Raw genomic sequence first — 15,984 nt, forward strand, 5'->3', positions numbered from 1 at the left:
CTAATGAGCAATGGGACCTGATTAGCACATAATAGAGGAGATTTTGGATCTGTGCTTTTTTGGGGGGGGGAATACAGATGGGCTCTGACGTGACTGAGAGAAAAGTGTTCTAGTTACCTTTTCTGCCTTCTGTTTCGAACCTGAATGTAATGAACTTTTCAATAAAACTTGAGCCCGTGAAAAAGCATCAGTTGAGTGCAATAGGAATTTGTAAAGCACATTACTTAGTCGCCATCTGTAGGGATCACAGTAATGCCAAAGCCCTTTTTGTTGATTCAGTTTGTTCATCTAGTAATTGTCCTTATTCCTTGTTTGTTCCTTTGTCATACAAATTGTGTCCATCCCTACTGCACGTTTTCATTTGCTGCCAGTCATAAACCTGGCGATAGTCCTGGGCAGGTTAGGATGGAACCCAAGTCTAAGTGCATAAATGCAAGAAACTTCTTGCATCTGTTTCGTTGCATTTTTATTTTATTATTTTATGAAAAACATAGTGAGTTGCGTTATTTTGTTTTGAAATGAAAGTGTGTTTCTTTGTATTTCTAGCCCAGCAGACCTGGTTATCCCAGTCCAAGATCCAGCGAAGGGTTTTATCCCAGCCCACAGCATGTGGTACAGCCCAATCATTACCAGGTGAGAACTACTACTTCTTAATCACTATTGTTTCACTGTTTTAAAAAATCATCATATTAAATGTTCGCGTAAGGAAGGAAAGCATGGTTCATATAGTTGGGGGATGGTCCACACATGGCCTATTGTGAGCCCTGGACACTTTTGTAAGAGCTTTTTGCACAACTCAATTTCCAGTATTACTGTTACTCCCATTAAACAGTTACTGCTAACTGCATGCCCGACATGGGACAGAAGTGGTGAAGTCCCTGGTCAGGGGAACAAAAATTAGGCATATGATTTTTAATTTTTTTTGTACTATTGACTTATTTTTCATACTTTTTCCTCCTCCTGCTAATTATGCTCAGGCGTAGCTTCTGTAATTTTGCCAGGCACAGCCAATACACTTTCAAGCACATTTATCACAATTTTGAAGCTAGTTTGTTGTTTTTTTTAAAGAAAGATGTTGTTCCTGATAATGAATTCTGTTCCCACTACAAACTTATTTGGTTGAACTTTGCTATAATGGAATTGCAGAATGTTAACAACCCTGAAATTGGGTTGCTGAAGGAATAATGGATTTATGTTGGGTTGTCAAAAACACATTATCTGGCACAGTAACTTGAAAAAGAGAGAAGAAACTGACAGCAATAGAAGGTGCATTTAGTTGTTATTAATATAAACCTATGTTCCTACCTTCTCTTGGTCTGCCTTGTCCAGAATTGGTACTCTGGCAGACACTAGCTCTGCAAGGTTTCAGCCAAGTCTCTCACCCCCACCCCAGTCTTGTCAACTGGGACCTTCTACATGCAAAACATGTTTTCTGCCACTGAGCTATGGGCTCTCCCCCATTAAAGGAGTAATTACACCAGAAGAACTAAAGAAATAGCTCCAAAGGGCTATTGCTAGGTTGGGCTGGAATTGACCTGTGAATACAAAAGCTCTGGTGAGGGGGTAAGTCTAGACAAATATGCAAGATGGAAAAAAACCATTTCTAATGCCAAGAACCCAATTCTCTCCCTCCTGCATTTTTTTTTAAACGAATGTGCTTTTTAGATTTCCATATTGTTGTTATTATTTGTTTGCCCTTTGCTTAACTGTTTATTTGTGCATTCCTTTCATTGTGCAGAAAAAACGTAATACCTATATTGGTGAATGTATAATTACTCATTCCCAATTTATAATTCTCGCTGTCTTTTAAAAAGCAAATGAGTGAGTGAGGTTGGCATAGTGGAAAGATGAGAAGCATCAGAGGCAGAGCTTTTTTTCAGCCAGAACTTAGCAGAACTCAGTTCTGGCATCCATCAGGTGGGCACCATTGCCATTCTAAGAGAACGAGGGATGTGTTCGTGGTGAGTTCCGGCACCTCTTTGTCTAGAAAAATAGCACTGAATAGAGGTACATCCAGATTAAGAATGTACTGGGAAGTAGGACTTTGCTGAAAATGGTTTTGATGAGTAACTAGAAGGAGGCTGTGCAGCTGATTTGAAAAGTTTGTTCAAGTGTAGGAAGGAAAAAACAACATTGAGCAATATGAGAATTTAGCAAATGATGCTGATAGCCAGTGAGTTTGTGCAAAGGCAATGGAAGCAGAACAAAGACACTAGAAAGTGAAAGAGAGAGGTGGGGAAAATATATATGGGGGGGGGGGGCAACGTGCTTTAAGTCTGTCACTTTGTGCCTGCCAGAATCTCAGTGGAAGGAACGCACACAAGGCTTGACTTATTTGAAGTTGCAGTGGGTGAGGAGGAATTCAGATGATGGAGCTCCTATGTCTGCAGCAGGCTGAGAGCGAAGACATTTGAGCTTAGAAGTGAATAGGGAAAGAGAGTGCAGAAGACTTTCTTGAGGGGGGTGGCAGTATGCAACCTGAGTTGAGAGGGGGAAAGGTAGCAGTAATGCCAGTGAGGAGGGTGCTATGGTGGTTTAGAGGAGGGGCAACTGAAGCAAGGGTCCAGTATACCTGAAGGAGTGTCTCCACCCCCATCGTTCTGCCCGGACACTGAGGTCCAGCGCTGAGGGCCTTCTGGCGGTTCCCTCGCTGCGAGACGCCAAGTTACAGGGAACCAGGCAGAGGGCCTTCTTGGTAGTGGCACCCACCCTGTGGAACGTCCTCCCACCAGATGTCAAAGAGAAAAACAACCACCAGACTTTTAGAAGACATCTGAAGGCAGCCCTGTTTAGGGAAGCTTTTAATGTTTAATAGGTTATTGTATTTTAGTGTTCTGTTGGAAGCCGCCCAGACTGGCTGGGGAAACCCAACCAGATGGGCAGGGGGGGGGGGAGAAGAAGAAGAAGAAGAAGAAGAAGAAGAAGAAGAAGAAGAAGAGGAAGAAGAAGAAGAAGAAGAAGAAAGAAGGAGGAAGGAGGAAGAAGAAGAAGAAGAGATTTTCCCAAGTGAGAAAAGGGAAGGGTGTAAAGTGATGTAAAGACAGACAAGGCAGGCAGGATTTGAAGATTGTTTGGATGTTGGCAGATCTTACCCAAAGTGCTCCAAAAAGTGAGAATCTGGAGATGAAGCAAGTAACAGCATCTCTCACTTTACACGAGTGAGGGAATTACGTAGTTTTGAATGGAAAGAGTATGAGCTCTGTCTTTGCCATTTTAAATGCTGACACATTTGCAAGACTACTGGGAAGAAATGTGGATGAGACTGAGGTAGAGGATTAGGCAGAAGCTGAGAGGTCAGAGCTGAAAGAAAAAATGTGGGCACTATTGCTGCACTGTTGTCTTAAAGCTGTAGTATAATCCTTCCTCATTTATTTAGGGTTTATGGAAAGCTGTAAGTTGCAAATGTTGCACAGATGTGGAAGTGCAATTAAAAGTTCCGATAAGACACTTCTCAGCGGTCTCCTTGAAGGCTTTTACATTTGCTAAGAGAAGCCAAAGTTTATGTATTTATTTTGCCTTGTTTTATCTTTGATCTTGTACCACCCTGGATCCTTTGACAATAATTATTGCAGTAACTCACAGATGGATGCAAAGCTTGCAGTATGTCTACAATGCTGTGCATTTTTAAACCAGTCTCTCATTTGAAACCAGCTTTGGATCACAATGGAGAAACTGTTGGAACATCTTCCAGCTTCTTGTGCTAATTATCTTCTGCCACCACAGACATAAAAGCTTGTAGAAGATGCCGGGGGTCGGTATTTAGCAGTATATATAGGGAAATGCAAACATAATCATTATTAGTGTCAGTGAGCACTGTGTGCTTCTATATCATGCACAAGTGTTCTGATATGGGCGTGTTCATTAAGGGCATTATAAGTTTCATTTTTTCAGAAATAATCTCTAAAAATTAGGTACATATAAGGCAGCATCTAAGGGCATGTCATATTGTGACTGAAAGCATCAATTTCAACTCTCCTTTTCTCTCACTTGGATTTTTTTTTTTTTTTTGGTACCCCCCTGCGTTTGATTTATGAGGACAAACTCGTAAAACATGTAAAAGTTTAACTGGAGACTTCGTAGTGAGTTCAGGCATTTCTCATTGCTTTCTTTGGTAGGTCTCAGGGTACACCAGTTCCCATGGGATTCCAGCTATGGCGGGTAGCATTTATCCAGGCCAGGCTTCCCTCTTGGATCAAACAGATTCCTGGAATCATCGGCCTCAAGAAATATCCATGTGGCAACCCAACATGGAGGTAACTTCTTCCCAGATAATTAGCAACTTGTGGGCAGTTGAGAGCATTCTCTTGCTTTCTAGCTAATATGTGTATTCCCTCTCCCCTTTCCCTCCTTCTCCTCCTTCAGTAAGGCTTCAATAGCCTCATTTGTCCTCCTTCTGGTGTTTCATCCCCACCCAGTTTGACATAATCTATATGACGAAAGCAGCTCCCAGGATGCTTCTGTGCAGCTAGTTAATCATCCCAGGCAATCCATATAGGGCAGTGCAGAGTTGTTCCATTGCTGCACCAGAGAAGTCAGAGCCAGAGGGGAGTGATACTAGGTAGATTATACAGCTGCCATCTGCTGGGAGAAAAGGGAACCTAGTGTTGGTTTCACACCATTCTCCTCCTCCTTCAGTGAATGACAAAACATTTCACAGTTGGTCTTCATAGCTTCCGCAGGCAAGATTTCGGCTTGCCCTTTCCCTTACCCAAGTCCCTGACCTTGCAGCAGTTCTAATATACTCATCATTTAATGCACTATACTGGAGGAGGCTGAAACTTTGTGCTAAAAAACAACAACATTCTTGTTCCTCTGGTGTGCTGTTTAAACCTCCCCGTCCAACCTCTTAGTACAACAACTTCCTACAAGTGGATCTACTTATGACAAAGCATCACTGGCATGTCATTTTGAGTGGGTGGGTGGTAGTGCTAGTGACACGAAGCATTGGGAGGAGGCTCTCTCTGGACCATTAAGCACCTGTTTCAGTTGCTGAAGGCAATTGCTGCTACAGTTAGCTGAGTGCTTCTAGTGATATAAGAGGGTTTTTAGATCTAAATATACATGGCTTCAATTCTCTTTCTGATAACTTTTTTCAAGTGCCTTTTCAGCCAAATAGATGGTCTGTAATGGATAGAAAAATACTTTTCAGTTGAGCAAATTTCCTAGCAGTTTCTCATTTATCCTTGCAACGACCAGTGAATTAGGTTCGGCTACAAGCTATCTGCATAGCTGAATTGGGGTTTCAGCAATTCATGTCTAAATGTAATCTAGCACCATGTTTGTTTAATGAGTTTATTGCAAACTGATTTTTATCTTGCCTGAAAAGCTGCTGCCTTCAAGAACAGGATTATATTAACAGAATAAAAATACTACCGCAATTAATATTCTTGGTTTTTCTCTCTCTTTGGTAGGATTCTGGCAGTTTAGATCTACGAGGAATGGGGCAAGTTCTACCTGCACATCTAATGGAGGAGAGATTGATACGACAGCAACAGGAAATGGAGGAAGACCAGCGATGGTTGGAAAAAGAAGAGAGATTCCTGGTAATGCATTCCGCTGCGTTGCTTAACTCTCGCTAATTAATGCAGTGTTCTCTAAGACACACTTGGTGCTGGGCTCAGGTCTGTGCAGACACTGGTCAGATGCACCAATAAAGAAACCACAAGTCTCATGGTTCTGATAATAATTGCAAAGTAGGGACCCACAGATCACAGTTGTGGGTGAGATCCAAGTAACACCTGACATTTGCAAATGTTCCAGTGTCCCTCCTTACAGATACATAGGTGATGTTGTAGATCTGGGGGTTGCTGCTGTTCACTCCCACTTTAGATCCTAGTTAGGAACCTGACCTCCTTCCAGTTCTTATCACAGATTTCCACACAAGAGGGAGGTGGGGAATGACCCCCTTTTCTCAAACTGACCTAATTTTATCTGCGCAAGTCACGGGAGAGATACAAGAGGATCAGACCTGCCTTCATCAACACTGCCACTTCAGGTGGAAGAAACCAAGTACACAGGTCTTCCCCCTTCCCTCCCTCCCTCTCACTCAGATGGGTTCTGCTCTCTGATAGGGAAGATGGAGAGGCTGAAAGGGCTAAGAAAAGGCTCTCCTAGTGCAGACATTTCCATGATAGTTTCCCCTGGCAACCAGCAAAGAAACCGTACACCTATCTGACTCAGGTGAGGATAGTCCCAAGACTCTGTCTGAACCAGCTAAACCTCAGTCTTCCCCTTCCACTTGACCAACCTCACTGACATCATCTGCAAGGAATGGGCCAGGCCTTCCAAACCTGAGTCGCACTTTCCCATCTGTGACACATTCTCCCCTCTCCCACATGATGAATTGCAAGACCCGGCCACACCCAAGTCGGATGCTAAGGGGGTAGTATTCATGTCAAAGGCTCTTCTCCTAACTTCAGACTTGGGTGAGCTACTGGTTGATCAGCAGTGGAGAAGTGAAGCTACTACACACAGGTTGGAGTCATCTTCTTTGGCTCTGAGGGCCTTTGCTAAATCCTCAATGATCTCTCTTTTACTTGACCAAATGTAGCTCGGACAGAGATGCCAGAGAAGCACTCCAAGGTTTTCTACTCCTCGGTCTTCCTGATGGGTGCCTCACTAGCCATCCTTTGCCAGCCAGGCCCGTGTCTTAAGATCTTGTGGAGAGGAACTATTCCAAGGACCCTCTTTAAGTTAGTCGTGTACTATGTTTTCACAAAGGAGAGTGCCCTTTCTGTGGTGGCACTTCAATTTTGGAATGCCCTCTAAGAAGGCACACCCAATGTTGAGTCTGCAAGAAAGAAAAAAAAATCTCAGGACTAACTGACACCCCCCCCAAAAAAAAAATCAAAACAAAATTCCAAAACTGAATGAGAAGAGTTTTGACAGTACAGTGGTACCTCGGGTTAAGAACTTAATTTGTTCTGGAGGTCCGTTCTTAACCTGAAACTGCTCTTAACCTGAAGCACCACTTTAGCTAATGGGGCCTCCCACTGCCACCACAGAATTTCTGTTCTCATCCTGAAGCAAAGTTCTTAACCGAGGTACTATTTCTGGGTTAACAAAGTCTGTAACCTGAAGCGTCTCTAACCCGAGGTACCACTGTATATTCAAGTGATTTCATGAAACATGTAGGCTTCCAATTAGTCCAGTTTTAATTCAGCCCTGCATTCCATAGCTACAGCTGTCTGCGTGGACACAGTGCCAGGCTACTCCAAGCCACGCCTAAAGGAGCTACTCACTTCCTCTTCAAAAGCTCTTAGAGTTAACAAGGCAACCTGCAACAGATCACAACTGAAGTGCCTCTTGTACTTCTCAGCTGCTTGGTGCCCTGCTTAGAACCAGAAGGCCTTGGAAAAGTCTTGCACTTGAGCCTGGACTGAGCCTCCCATAAGTGGTTGCGGCAGGGAATTTGTGGCTGTCGGGTTGGGAGGGAGGGTGTGTGGTCCAGGTTGAACTATCCTCAGCCTTCACCCCTTACTGATGTATCACAGAGAGGAGAGGGTTGGCTAACTGGATTCTGCAGGGCTGGAACAGGGAGCATTAATGCCCAGTGTGCAGCCTGGTTGACGGGCAGTGAAAATGCAGGCCCTAGAGGCAAGGAGACACACCCTGCAAGCCCAGGTATGAAGGGAAAATGGTCCAAATGTCTTCGATGACCTTTAAGCAGGCTTCCACAGAACGTTTTAATCAGATTTCTTAGGGGTGGAGATTCTGCGTATCTCCAAAAGGCCATCTTATTTTCTCTGTTAATCATTGGACCTGTTTTTCCTACGCTTTTAGCAATTTGCATCCTTGGATCTGTTGTGGCTTTCTGTCAATAGCACATTGATAGTTGTGCGCATGAGCAGGCACGCACTGTTCAGCAAAGCTTGGAATTCTGCAACCCCTCACTGGCCTCTCTGGATTTGGGGTGGAATAACTGACATAGTGCTCTTATCTCTGGCTTTTTATTTTTGTTTTCAGGGGTTGGTGAATTCACAAATATTCCCACATATGTGCAGCTCAGCACATGTCTAGACGAACTAGGGAAACACGAATAGCAGCGGGTAAATTGGTGGAAATGTGTGCTAAAGTTGGGTTTTTATTTTAGGATTAAAAAAAGAGAGAGAGAGAGAGAGAGAACACAGCCATCATTTTTCCTTTGTTGAGAATGACTTGTGCATTTTTTCCCACTGAATTAATGAAAAAAAAGACATGGAATGCAGCAGAGCTCTCCAGCTCCTCTTTGTGAAGAGGGGCGGGGTGGTGGGTAATTATATCCTTGCCGTTCCCAAAAGAATTCAGCTAAGCAAGGGCTTCTGCGCACATTTCGCTTTTGTGGCATTTACCCTAAAGTGTTTTGCTGTCGTTGGTGCTGCATTAATAGTAAGCTGCCTTCACTTCCTGCTAGGTAGAGTGTCTAAAAGAAAGCTTGCACATACCTAGAGGATGTTGAATTGAGAAAAAACTGCCCTCAGGATGCTGTGGGCACACACTACCAATCTACCCTTTTCAGTCACAACTGCAACACCTGTCCTGTCCTGTTGCATCCTCTTTTTTTAAAAAAAAATAATGGGTGCGACTTTTAACAGCACCATTTTCTAATACACAAGGGGGGCGATCCATTGTAAAAATACTTGTAGGTGCAACCTCCCCCAATAGGGATGCTTGAGGATTTTGATTAGTTCACATTTTTAGGCAATCCACCTTGATTCATGCTTCTGGAATAAATACAGTTTGCACAGTTTTCTGAATTTTTCAATATTGTCATCTGCTCAAAAATGCAGTAAAATATATTTCAGGACAAAACAGATACAAAACCACGCACCTTGAGGTGAAATGCATACAAAATGCATATTCTGTGAAATACACATTAAAATGTGAACTATTTTGGGGGTTTGGTTTTTTTAATATTGCATAATGATGTGGATACGGAATGGACTTATGAACGGAGTGCCGTGAACCAGAAACAAATTGATCTGTCCATCCATGTTCTGTGATAGTTAGGCATTCAGGAAATGAGGAGATGTGGCGAGAGTTCAGACCTTGATGCCATGATGCTGTTTCAGGCTGGAGAGAGCAGAGGGCTAACTCCCATCTGTTCCAGGAAGCATGGCCAATGATCAGGGGTGATGGGAGTTGCTGTCCAATGACATCTGGAGGGCCATAGGTTACTCAACCATGCTCTAAAGAGGTTGGAACATCCCCTTGGAATAGTGAGATGGCGCTATCATTAGGAGAAATGAAAGGCAGAGGGGTCTGTTCCTCCCTCTTCCTCTCTACATTCTCCTAGTTGGGCAAACTAGGTTAACTATCCCTGTGATAGTAATTCAGTACTATCTACCTCACTCATGTATTGTTCAGTTGTGTGGGAGCTCCATCATTTACCAGTGGACAAGTGCGAGATAGATTAAACACTCCCCAAGGAACTTATGCAATACTTGTGATATAATACACTTACTATGGGACGCGGGTGGTGCTGTGGGTTAAACAACACAGCCTAGGACTTGCCGATCAGAAGGTCGGCGGTTCGAATCCCCGTGATGGGGTGAGCTCCCGTTGCTCGGTCCCAGCTCCTGCCAACCTAGCAGTTCGAAAGCACATCAAAGTACAAGTAGATAAATAGGTACCGCTCTGGCAGGAAGGTAAATGGCGTTTCCGTGTGCTGCTCTGGTTCGCCAGAAGTGGCTTAGTCATGCTGGCCACATGACCCGGAAGCTGTACACCGGCTCCCTTGGGCAATAAAGCGAGATGGGTGCCGCAACCCCAGAGTCCGCCACGACTGGACCTAATGGTCAGGGGTCCACTTTACCCCTAATACACTTAATGCTTGTCCCACACTTGAAGAAACCAGTCTTTTACTGTGGTACACCTCTGCCTATTGGAACTCTGCCTATTGACATCAGGAAGGTGCCTTCATTGTATTCTTTTCGGCACGCACTTAAAATATTTTTATTTAGGCAATCCTATCTAGACTTGTAGAAGTTGCATGTATTTTATTTCATTTTTGGTATTGTTGCTTTTATTCATTTTGAATATTCTTAAATATCTGCTTTTACCTGCTTATCAGTGATGTTAATTCTTATATATATATATAACAGAGGTTCTCTTACAGTCAGACATTGTATAAATTTTGTTAAACAAATAAATGAAGTTGGTTGTTGAGAAGAAACTTAAACCCTGGCCCTACATACGGATGACACACTAAGCCAGGGGTCAGCAAACCTTTTCAGCAGGGGGCTGGTCCACTGTACTTCAGACCTTGTGGGGGCCGGACTATATTTTGGGGGAAAAAATGAACTAATTCCTATGCCCAACAAATAACCCGGAGATGCATTTTAAATAAAAGCACACATTCTACTCATGTAAAAACACGCTGATTCCCAGACCGTCCGCAGGCCGGATTTAGAAGGCGATTGGGCCGGATCCGGCCTCCGGGCCTGAGTTTGTCTACCCATGCACTAAGCCAAACTATGGATTAGCAGCCATGCTGCCCTAACCTAAACATCCCGGGGGTGGGGCGGGAATGACTGTGACCTCCTCTTCAGGAGCCAGCATGTTTGTGCTAAGCTATGATTTGGCTTAGTGTGGGGTGTGAACATAGTCTCTCTTTTAGCCTATCTCTGCTCTGCCCCTTTTAATATTTTTTTTTGGGGGGGGGGGTTTAAAAACTTCATCTGATCCATATTGCAAAATATCATTTCCAAGCTTTTGTTTTTATATTATGCAGTGTAGTATCAGAGTAGGAGGATGATCTTTAGGAATTGTTTTATTTTTAAAAAGTCAACAGATTCCTTTACTAATCTGACTTTTCAAAGGGATAATAAAAAGTGGCTTCTATTTTTTTCCTGCTAGAAGCAGCGTATTGGGTCCAGGCTGCCTTGTGAACTTTCTGCATCTCTCTGCTTTAAAAGAGCGCTGGTAATTGGCCCCATTTGGGAAGTTTGGAGATGGAGCCAAGTACATTTAAGCCTTCCTCAAGCAGGAAACAGGAATTAATGTGAAGCGTTTCTCATCCTGTGGTTGAAATTTTCGCTGTTAGGAAGAAAAGCGCAATAAACAACGGCTGTGGCGCTGCTGCTGCTGCTGCTGCTGCTGCTGCTGCTGCTGCTGCTGCTGCTGCTATTCCTGGGAGAATTAAAATGCAGGTTTTCCAATGTTGTCTTGGGGAAATGGTACTATCAATATTTATCTCAAAGCCTTTTTTATGTACAAGCAAGAAAGCGAGTAGTTAGAAAGAGCAAAAGAAAAGAAAAATCTTTAGATGGGCTGCTGGGAGGTTCAGTTGCTGCGTTTTGGAAGTGTGTGTTGGGGTGTGTGTGTGAAGTTGAGGCATGAGGAGAAGGAATGCAATAGCATCCGTATTAGTCAAAGTGCGCTCTCTCCCACTCCTTCCTTTCCTCCCAGCAGAGGATTTTTATGTTTTACCTTTCTTTTAGTAATAATTCTATTTCTTAGGCTATTTGGCTTGCCTGGCTCTTCAAAACCCGCAGTACAAAACCACATCTCTTTTCATTTCCTTAGAAACCTGATGTGAGGCTCTCCAGGGGGAGCATTGATCGAGAAGATGGGAGTCTCCAGGGTCCGGTAAGCACAGATGCCATCTCTTCGACTACCAGGAGAAATGTTTGTTTAATTTCCTCGATGGAAAACATTGTTAACATTCCGCTCGTGCTCGTGGGAGATGAGTTTTGGTTTTCTCGGTGTTTCCACGATTGTTATGTTTACGTGAGAGGTTTCAAAAGGCTCCTGCTTCTCTGGGAACGGCGCTGACGGGGGAAGTCTTGTGCACGCAGCACTTTGGGGAGCTGCTTCTTTTCATGCTGCCGCTGAAGCAGATGCGCTCTTCCCTTTGCAAACAGAGCTCTAATTATTTTTAAAGCTGCTTTGCAGTACACAGCCAGGTCAGGGTGTGTGTGTGCCTGTGTTAGCTTTGCATTGACGTATCTGCCAACAGAAAACAAAACTGTAAAGGAATGCCTGCAGATGTTTGAGTAACTAGAGAGCATTCTCCTAAGTAATGTGGAGCTTAAGTAGTGTCTTGAGGGTGATGTTTGTAAGCAAGCTATCATCAAAACAAGGGCTGGATGAAAAGATGTGTTGGATGTGCTTGTAAAACACATCTGCAACAGGGGTATAGCTGCCTCAGACAATAAACATGTAATCTGATTGCTATCCAGAAACCTGTACTTGGTGGTGACCTACCCCCTTCCAATTAATTACTGTGTTTGGGGCATTTAAATGTGCATTTCTCAGTACCTGGAGGTGCAGCTGCAATATCAAAAGAAAGTCTTAAGAACTCATTCATCCACCTTGGCTTTATAGAAATAAGGGCTGCCCTGCTTTCACAACAGAGATCAGAGTATTTAAATTGGATTATTAGCTTCAGGGCCTTTGGATCAACACTGGGAGTTTTGGGTGCGAACACAGACTTGTTTTAGTGCTGTTTTAGCCCCTCTGCAGTATAAACTTGCTGACAGCTTCAGGCTTGCTTGTTCATAGGGATTTCTGCTGCTAATGTACTGTGAGCATGCTACCTAGAAAGCAAATATCAGGCCTACCTTCAGATTTTTGAGGATCTGATCAGTGGGACTTGGTTGATCTCTGACTGCTGCTCCTTCATCTGGAGGGGAAGATCAAGGCATACTTTGAGGTATGGGGCTGTAAACAGACACAGCTATGTCCTGGGATGGCGGCTTCTGTAGGACAATCTCCATCCAGGTCCTCTGGAGAAACAAGTTGTGTAGAGAGCTGGAACATATTGCACTGTTCTGTGTTCATACAGCAGAGCTGAAGGATCTCCCATTGTTGGTAACCTCTGTAACCATCCCTTGCAGTCCAGCAAACCTAATTTAAACAGAAGGCCCTTTCCACTTCTCAGAAGTGCTTTCTCATGTATGGTTCTGCAAGGTAATTTGGTTCTGCAATGAGATGGGCCTTCATTGTGGTGGCATCTACTCTCTCATTCTGTTGGTGCATACTGAACCCTTTGACATGGAGATATTTATCCCAGCCTGTATCTGTAGGGAATTGTTTCCACACTGTTCTTGTTTTATGATTGTAACTATTTTTACTGGTTGTATAATTGCATGTTTTCTGGTTGGGACCCACCCTGAGACCTCATGGCGAAACACAGAGTGGTCTTCATTGACATTTTGCTCAGAGCAGATCCCTTGAAATTAAGGAACATGACTAAGTTAGGTTGCCTGATTTCAATTAGTAAAACCTAATGAATGCCACCCCTATTTTTTTTAACTGTGCGCATACAGAGAGAGAGACAGACAGACAGACAGACAGACAGACAGACAGACAGACAGACAGACATACACACACATATAGAACAACATCACATCAATTCAAATCCAGTACAGATACCAGCTGAGATGTTTCTTACTCCTTTCCTGTTAGTTTTTCAGTTACACATTTTCTCTTGCTAGCATGCAAGCTTAGCCACCCACAAAGACACATATTTGCTCTGAGAGTGACACTAGAGCAGCTAGCTAGAACATGTTGAATGAATCAGTGCAGTGAATTATTCTGGATTTATCCTTGGGGGCAGCTGAGTTAATGCAGACGCTCTGTGGCTTGGCCTCATTTTGCAAGGTGACCTCGAAATGCTATGTTAGTAGATAACCAGCTTTTAAAAATTTGAGCTACCCAACGCTCTTGCCTGGGTTCTGATGAGGAAAACACATCTTTTCACTCACATGTTACATTTTCTGCAGCAGAAATGTCCTGTTCAGATTCCCATATAGCCTTGCTTGTGTCAGCACTATTAACTTGCAAAGGAAATTTTTCTCTGTGAATGCTCACTTTTTGATAAAAGCACACCAGGCTTTTCTAAACCAATGTTTTTCTAAGAATGCAGCAGCCAAACAGCATGCACAAATGCCACTTTTGTTGTGCAGTGAGAGAATAGACTTTTATCTTGCTTGGCAAAGGGTTGTAGAAATATGATTAGATTTGAATCCTGTTATAAACCCCTTTCCAAATTAATAACCAAGGTCTTTTGTTCGTTTTCCTTTTATTGTGAAACACAAGAGTAATTATTCTGAAAGATCTGTTGAACAATATGGAGAGACCTGAGGCACAAGCTTTTCATACTGCAGCTCAGTAGCCTGGATTTTTGTATTTGGATTGAAGAGGTAGAATGTTATAAACATGTCATTTTGTCTGAGTGATGGTAGCTGTGACCTTGCATGGATATATCACACGGATGCCGAGCAAAATAGCAGGAGATGGGAGGATTTGTTTTATGTTGTTTTCTCCTGAAATTTGAGAGCAGTGGGAGAGTAGAAATGTTGGAAATTCTTGTGGCTGGATAGCCTGATGCATAAGGATGGTGGGGGAGGGGAGTTAGCTGGAGAGGGTTTCTTTGTACATAAACACTGTGAGCAGACAAATAAAACTTATTTTCCTTTTTCAGGCTTCTAACCAGCACATTTATCAGCCTGTGGGTAAACCAGGTAAGTCATAAATAGGCAGCTTTACAGCCACAATGTGAACTCTCAATCTCTCCTTTCTAGGTCTCCTCCATTATTAGAAAATCCATTAGATTCTGGGGTAAACAACATTTGTCAAAGCTAGTGGCAGTCTTCGGTGGCTACTCATGAGTAATACCATGTGTCTGGTTCTCCTATACCAACAGGATCTGTAAAGGTCCATTTAAACAAGCTGTGTCTATTACCTAATTCTAGGAGGCTTCTGTGCTTGACTTCAAAGCCAACGTATAAAGTATAAATTGCTCTTAAGTTCTAATTTTGGGGATTGTGTGTTTTGCTCTCTCATAGAAGGGGTTGGTTTGGGTGCTAGTGAAAATGGACTTGATGAGTTTCTGCTGCATTCCAATTAAATGAGCCTAATGATTGTAGTTTTCATATCAATGCATGTATAATATTTTCTTACCAGATCATTCTGCTCCACCAAAGAAACCACCTCGCCCAGGAGCTCCCAGCCATTTGGGTAGCCTTGCCAGCCTGAACAGCCCCGTGGACAGCTACAATGAAGGGGTTAAGGTATGTTCTTAGTGCAACATTGGGTTGCATTGCTCATTACTCTTCAAAGTCCTGGGTTAAGTTGAACAATTACTGTTACTAATGGAGGAACAGGTCAAAAACTACCAGAACCTTTCTTGACCAGTCAAGGTAGATGTGTGTTATGGCAGGTCTTTCTCCTGGTGCTCCCCACGCTGAGTTCATGGTACCCGAAGAAAATAAATATCCAGTCTTTGCCATATTCAGCCATTTTAGATTTCTGCTCCTCCAGGTTGTCAGATTCTGTTTCCCAACTGAATATACTCAAGCTGGTTGTGGAATCCATCTGCGAGTGGAGAGTCAAAACTGCAGCTTGCAAAATGAGATTGGTGCCCAAGGCCTGTCATCAGCTTACTCCCTTCACAAATGATAGGGAATAAGAGATTGTGTACGGACTGGGCTGGAACATTGATGTTGCTTCTCACTGCTGCAAGTTGCAGCATATAATAATACCATGCCTGTTGATCTTTGTGTGCGTGGTGCAGCACTGGGTATCTCTGTATTTTAACCTTGCTATGCACTTTTCTTTTGGTGGGGGGTATTAATAGTGGTTTGAAATAGAATCAGATGATTGTCCCCTAGCTTAAGACATCTCTCCTGGCAACTCTTGCCATGTGAAGTACACTTGTCTATAAACTATTCACACGGTGTAATGAGCCATTACTATTCAGTAGCTGCTCAGAAATGATTGGAAGCAGGTAGCAGAAAGCTCACTTCATGGCCAGAATCTGGGCATATTTTGTAAGCATAGAGCTGCCGGGGTGCTTTCGGGGGGGGGGCATTTTTACATGGCATCCTTGTAGTGATGGATCATATACTCCCACTATTAACATGAGTTCTAAATAATGACTAACCCACCATGCACCACACAGTGGGTTGTTGTTTTTTTGCCTTATTCTCCACCATTCTTTCCAGAGATGTATCCTTTACTGAAATGTGAATAAGGCAGTCAACTGTTCTATCAACAGTG

The 15,984-nt window shown here is 43.2% G+C and overlaps 1 protein-coding gene and 1 long non-coding RNA gene across 32 annotated transcripts in view; one reads left to right on the forward strand and one right to left on the reverse strand.

The window, feature by feature from the left end:
• PTK2 (protein tyrosine kinase 2) overlaps positions 1 to 15,984 on the forward strand; it is a gene marked incomplete at its 3' end in the record, with an annotated part of 197,114 nt that overhangs the window by 169,090 nt on the left and 12,040 nt on the right. For 22 of the 31 annotated variants that reach the window (XM_083749045.1, XM_083749058.1, XM_083749029.1 and 19 more), the window contains 6 exons: positions 547 to 633; positions 4,116 to 4,253; positions 5,412 to 5,543; positions 11,506 to 11,568; positions 14,408 to 14,447; positions 14,890 to 14,996. In XM_083749045.1, the coding sequence (XP_083605171.1) occupies positions 547 to 633; positions 4,116 to 4,253; positions 5,412 to 5,543; positions 11,506 to 11,568; positions 14,408 to 14,447; positions 14,890 to 14,996 (567 nt within the window). The remainder of the gene's footprint in view (positions 1 to 546; positions 634 to 4,115; positions 4,254 to 5,411; positions 5,544 to 11,505; positions 11,569 to 14,407; positions 14,448 to 14,889; positions 14,997 to 15,984) is intronic. The other 9 variants (XM_083749047.1, XM_083749048.1, XM_083749049.1 and 6 more) reach the window with 1 other exon arrangement.
• LOC310849328 lies at positions 8,553 to 11,088 on the reverse strand. Its single transcript, XR_014566860.1, has 2 exons — positions 10,124 to 11,088; positions 8,553 to 8,809 (listed from the first exon to the last, which is right to left on the reverse strand). It is a non-coding gene; the product is annotated as an uncharacterized lncRNA (long non-coding RNA).

This window comes from Podarcis gaigeae (genome assembly GCF_964106915.1).
Source record: "Podarcis gaigeae genome assembly, chromosome: 7".
NCBI classification, from domain to species: domain Eukaryota; kingdom Metazoa; phylum Chordata; class Lepidosauria; order Squamata; family Lacertidae; genus Podarcis; species Podarcis gaigeae.